This window comes from Sinocyclocheilus grahami, unplaced genomic scaffold (genome assembly GCF_001515645.1).
Source record: "Sinocyclocheilus grahami isolate Dianchi unplaced genomic scaffold, SAMN03320097.WGS_v1.1 scaffold183.1, whole genome shotgun sequence".
NCBI lineage: Eukaryota > Metazoa > Chordata > Actinopteri > Cypriniformes > Cyprinidae > Sinocyclocheilus > Sinocyclocheilus grahami.
In genome coordinates, this window is record NW_015505362.1 from 968,010 (window position 1) to 974,009 (window position 6,000).

Below are 6,000 nucleotides of genomic sequence, written 5' to 3' on the forward strand. Positions count from 1 at the left end.
CTTCGTAAAACATAAAGAAGATGTTTTATTATTGTTTTTAATTTATTAATATTGTTTTTTCTGTACACAACAACAATGGATTTATTTTTTGTTTGTTTTGTGTTTTGTTTGGTTTTATTGCTTTGTAAAACATCAAAGTAGATGTTTTATTATTGTTTATTTATTTATTTTTTTAAAATGTTTTGCCCAGTTTCATTTGAAGCATGTGATTTCACTTGGTCATATAGACTTTCAATATCATCCATCATTGATTACATGTATTTTCATACAAATAATCATCGGCCTTCCCATCGGCATCGGTCAACATTTCTGTGGCACAGAATCTGACCCATCATAATTCTTGTCAGTATGACTCATGAATATTAATTAGGCATATAATGTCTGCCCAGTACCAACTGTGAGTTTGTCTGATTGACTGCAGATGTGACCGGTTGAGGCTTGTTCTTGGTCTCAAAACGGATATTTCAGCTGGATGCAATTTGTTTCCTTTGCACTGAAGTTTTTAAAACATATATGTTTAAGTTATTATTACCCAAAAAGCAGGGTGGAATAACCTTTGGAAAGTGGTTAATTATAATAGTTGCTACACCCCTACTTGATTTAGCCAAATATGACATGCTCTTGGAACAACATCCTAAAATATGCTGGGAATGTTGTTCCAAGACCAACAAGGGATTCGCTTGGGGTTTGAAAAACATTATCAACCGAACATTTGCTTTGGGTTTATAGGGTTTGGGGTAGGGATAGGGTTAGGAGGACTATGTTTGTTTTTTCAGAACCAACAAAGGATCCAGGAGCATGTCCTACATTTTGAAAGCATTTAGCAATACAGAATTATACAATTGTATATCATCAGCTCACTCTCAAGAATCCCAAAAATGCTTTTGTCGTTTCTGATGTGTTGAAAGTTATCAAAGCTCAGATCTTTCCAGAGAATGACATTCATATCATCGTCCACCCTCTCGGCTTCTGTCCCGTGTCTGGGAGACTCCGAAATAACGCCCCCTCCCAAGCGCACTCACACACACTCCTCCCGCCCCGTGGTTTTACAGCAGTACGTCTGCCGAGGAAATGGCACCCTACACCTGCCTCTCTGGCCAATTAGCTGGTCGGAAACAGCAACCTTTGCTCCCAAATTAGGACAAAACCGCTCATTCATGCCTGTGGGAGTTTTGCCTGTGGCACGGGTGGGCCGCTTTTTACCCGTCTCGACTCTCTCATTGAGTTGTGTGGTGTTGAACATTCAAATACAGCTGAACCTTAGGAACAGCATGCAATCAATAACTGATTTTTTTGCACTTTTCTCTCTAAGCGATTTCATGTTTGTTTTTGTATTTCGATTGATTTCATAGGGCATTTTTAATCTTTTTTTTAATGCTTATGGCTTGATCATAAGCTGCTTTCAAGTCTTCCTGGGAAAAATGAATGTGTGTTCAAGTGACTTTGGTCCGAGTAAATCAGATTTATTAGGTAATTTCTTCCTTTTCTCTCTCATTTTGCTCTTCCTAACAAATACAGGACACTTTTTTTAGTGCAACTAAATGAAGGGCAAAGGCTGTGCATTCAATGTGTATTTCATTGTTCTCATGCCACCACATTGTTCAATGGTAAATAGGTTTGTCTCCTCATAAACTGGCTAATTCCTATTTTTCTGGCAAACTTTATTGCCGTTTTTCATCTAAGCTACACCAGTGTTATTTTAGTATCCAAGATATTATTGTAGTTTTTAATATATTTTGTAGTTTTTATTTTTCATATTTTCTTTTTTCATTTTCATAAGTTTTAGTCATTTTGTTGCTTTTTTGTGGTTTTTATTTTTTAAATGTCTATGTAGTTTTATTAATTTTTATTTCAGTTTTAGTTTCAGTACATCAAATTAAACTAATTGAAAATGAGATGTTGCAACTATATATTTTATTTATTTGTTTGTATTTTATTTTAACTTTTTTCAAGTAGTGAAAATGTTTTTTCATGGTTTAAATGTTAGTTTCAGTTTAGTTGACTATAATAATAATGAGCTACACACATGTATATTTTCAAAGTTCACTATTACAGCTGATGACTCGTACCAAATTAGTTTCCACCTTGATTCTTTAATTGATCCAAAGCCCCCACTTTTGACTTTAGACTAAATGAAAATGCAAAGTTTGGCAATTATGACATTGTGCACATATCTTATAAATTCACTATTTTAGACATAAGACAGAAATAGATCATCTGTAGGCCAGGTAAAGGAGAAGCTCACCAATTCTGTGAAACATTTCTACATGTTCTTGAACGCTGTGTACTTGATGTGCTTTTGTGGTGTGCTGAGCATTGCTTTGTGAGTCAGCTCAGATCTGTGTGTGTGTGTGTGTGTGTGTGTGTGTGTGTGTGTTGAGTCCGCTGCTGACGTAATTAACCCTGTTTAGTTCCACCACAGACGGTCGGGGCTCTGTAATGAACTCCCTTATTCACTGGCTAATGATTGCCTTTGATCTTCAGCCCCGAGACCTCTGCCTCTGCCCTGTGGCGTTCCCTCCCTCCCTCCCTGTTTCTCATTCTCTCCTCCTCTAACCCACACTCTGTTTCTCCCAACCCCCTTCTTTATTCATTTGGTTCTGCCCCAAAATCCTGCAGTACACAATCCACACATCATCACTGGTGAGGTGTTCAACTTTGGTGGCTCGTTGTCCATTTGTTCTGAGTCTGAATGCCTCGGTCACGTTTGATGTTGTTACAATATCAGTTTTTCCCTCTGTGTTTTGCAGTCAAATAAGGTGCCGGTGGTCCAGCCGTCCCATGCCGTTCACCCCCTCACCCCTCTGATCACATACAGCGACGAGCACTTCGCCCCTGGCCCACACTCGGGACACCACCCACAGGACATCAACTCCAAGCAAGGTAAACGCATGCAAACTGCACAAATACACTACTGTTCATTGCAAACTATTAATGTCATTTTAAATCACAATGATTTATAGACACTGCCATTGGTCAGAAAACAGATAGTCCCACCTCCAATCATGTCTGTTTGCGATTCTCAGGGAAATCAATGTACAAATGAAATGCTTTTAGTTGAGTCCGCACATTAAGTTAGGATAAGTAATTTAACATTTACAAAATGGAATTACAAGTAGCATTTGCATTTATTGCATTTTGACATTTTTGAGTATTCAGTGGAGAATTACGTATATTTTTTTCTCTGGGATTTGAGTGAATTGAAATGTAGGCTCTGGTTAATATTTTTTGGTTACATCCACAAAACAGAGAATTGTTTTGGATAGGCAGAGAGGAAGTTATTACTTTAAAAAATATATATATATATTAAATTTAATAAATATTATAAAAACAAATGGAAACCAGATACAGTATGGGTCAAAATGTATTTTCATGTTGTCCCGTAAAGGGGCATTTTCAGTTTTTCACCCAAAAATTACAAATCTGTCATTTTAAAATACACCCATGTCTTTCCAAACCTGTATGACATTCTTCTGTGAAACATAATATAATATATTTTGAAAAATGTCAGTGTTTTTTGCAAATACAATGGAAGTCAATGGTGACCAAAATTGGTTGGTTACCAACATTCTCCAAAATATATTCTTTTGTGTTCCACAGAAGAAATAAATGGCGGTTTAGATAAACATGAGGCTGAGAGAATGTTTATTTTTGGTGAACTTTTCCTTTTTATGTGTATGTTTGTAATGTTATTTCCTTGTGTTTTTAAGCACTCTTTCTCTATTATCACTGATCCAAAGAGACATTAACTATATTCTTACACTTAATAAGCTAACAGCTCATTCTCACTAGAATCTTATTTCCCTCAAGTCAGTTAAAAGAGGTGGGGTTAAAGTTTAAAAGGGGCGGAGAGGTTTTTGGCAGGCGTTGTTGCACGCGAACCCAACTCCATATGTGCTCCTTCCGGCTAACACTCACCTCTGTGGCGACTGGCGAGGGAGCGGGCAGACAGGATGTGATGAAGCAGAGGAGGTCTGGAGAGCTATAAATAGCCTGAATGAGGCCGCACGCCACGAGCAGATTGGCCAATGATCCAAAACTTGCTCTGTTTTCATACGCAAACATGGAGTCACTTACTCATCAGACATAATACGCTGAGGGTGGGATTGAAAATAAAACACTTGTGAGAGTAGCCTTTTCAAGATCTTTTTTCAGGTGTTTCATGATTCAGGCATCTCACTTGGTGTGGAAAGTCGACATAAAATCAAAATAGACCCTGTTTACCACTTGAATACACATTCCTGATTCTACTGTGTATATTATTTCAAAGAAAAAACAAATGTTTGTCTAGAAATCTTTCATCAGACTCTGCCTCTGAAATGATCTCCCTTTTCCGCTGATGTCACCTAGGCTGTGCAGGAGGAGAAAATGATGTTAGCCAGTAGTTAACGCAGTAATTCAATACCCATTTTAGTTCTTTTCTGAACCAAACTGCTCCATGTGAAACAATGGAGAGAAAAATGATGAGTTGGAGATGCAGGGGTTGTTTTTAAACTGCATGTTCTTGCTGAGTGTGTGTATATCCCTTGGGCTTTGTTGTTGTACACTGGTGCCCCTTTGACAATTTAATTTAGCCCTAGGGTCTTTCTTCACTTTTTCCCTCCTCGATTTAAGTCTTTATACACAAACACAGTCTTGACCTTGGTGCAAATGTGTGTATGCGAGAGCGTGCATGCGTGTGTTTGGAGTGAAGTTGAGAAGCTTAGTACCGCAGGCCAACTGACATCCATAAGCAGCGTGAATCATATCAGCAGGGCTTATTAGAACAGCGCAAAAGCATTCCTAATTATCCCATGATCCGCTTATGCACCGCACCGGACCGTAGGGCCCGACTGTGATGCCACACTGCTGCTCTCCAGATGCGTCTATCTCACACTAACACACGCCGATGTCGTTTTCTCATTTGCTCCTTCTTGAATCCTGATGCAGGTATGCCCAGGCATCATGGACAGGACATTCCCAATTTCTACCCTCTTTCCCCAGGGGGAGTTGGACAGATGACCCCTCCACTGGGATGGTGAGTGCACACATGGCCAAACGGTTACAATTAAGAGAACGTTTTTGGTTGACGAGTGTGAAACGAATGGTTTTGAGTGCTCATCAGCAGATCAGGTTGTATTGGAGCTATTTGTGTAAAGTTGAAACAATAAAATTAGCTACATAATTGTATTGTATTGTATTATTATATATTATATTAAATTATATATTAATAATTATATCCAGAAGAATTGGGAAGACGTATTGAACCTTTATTTATTTATTTATTTATTGGCTATTTGGCCATACAATCCCGAAGACTATTTTATTTTATTTATTTTTTGCATGAATCTTCAAAAGGTTAAGACATAACTAATAATGTGGATGCATTAACCCACACGCATTGTTTTGCTCTCAGGTTCTCTCATCACATGGTACCAGGCCCTCCTGGACCCCATGCCACGGGAATCCCCCATCCCGCCATTGTCAACCCACAGGTGAAACACGAACCACATCACGACTCAGACCTGATGCACATGTGAGTATCCCATTTAGTAAGCTGCTAGCATTCAACAGCATGCTCAAAATGCAATCTATGTGTTTGTTTCCTCATAGCAAATATATTTACCCTGCTTTCATTATTAGGGAATTTTTATTTCAATTTATTAGTAATGGTTAATATGAGATATATAGGCTGATATTGTATATTTATTTGTGCTCATTTCCATTATTTAACATGATTAATTAATTATTAATTAGTTTAGTTATATTAATAAATGCAATCTACTAAATCTCAAAATGAAAATCTTTTTTTTTCATACCATACATTACAATGTTGTGCATTTAATCTAGGCATTAAATAAAAATTAATTCTATCTATCTTCTAAATGCATATTACAGATCTTATCATTCATTAATCTGTGCATGTTTAATTTAAGTTTATTTAAATTTTTTGACCTCAAAGTTTAATTAAAATGTCAAAACCGGACTTTTAAAACATGACACTTCTCTTTGGTAACACAT

At 37.3% G+C, this 6,000-nt stretch overlaps 1 protein-coding gene across 1 annotated transcript in view; it reads left to right on the forward strand.

Annotated features, from left to right (window-relative positions):
* Positions 1 to 6,000, forward strand: part of LOC107594427 (lymphoid enhancer-binding factor 1-like) — a 54,607-nt gene that overhangs the window by 25,390 nt on the left and 23,217 nt on the right. Inside the window, exons 4-6 of the mRNA XM_016284476.1 lie at positions 2,751 to 2,883; positions 4,930 to 5,017; positions 5,396 to 5,515. Of these exons, the coding sequence (XP_016139962.1) occupies positions 2,751 to 2,883; positions 4,930 to 5,017; positions 5,396 to 5,515 (341 nt within the window). The remainder of the gene's footprint in view (positions 1 to 2,750; positions 2,884 to 4,929; positions 5,018 to 5,395; positions 5,516 to 6,000) is intronic.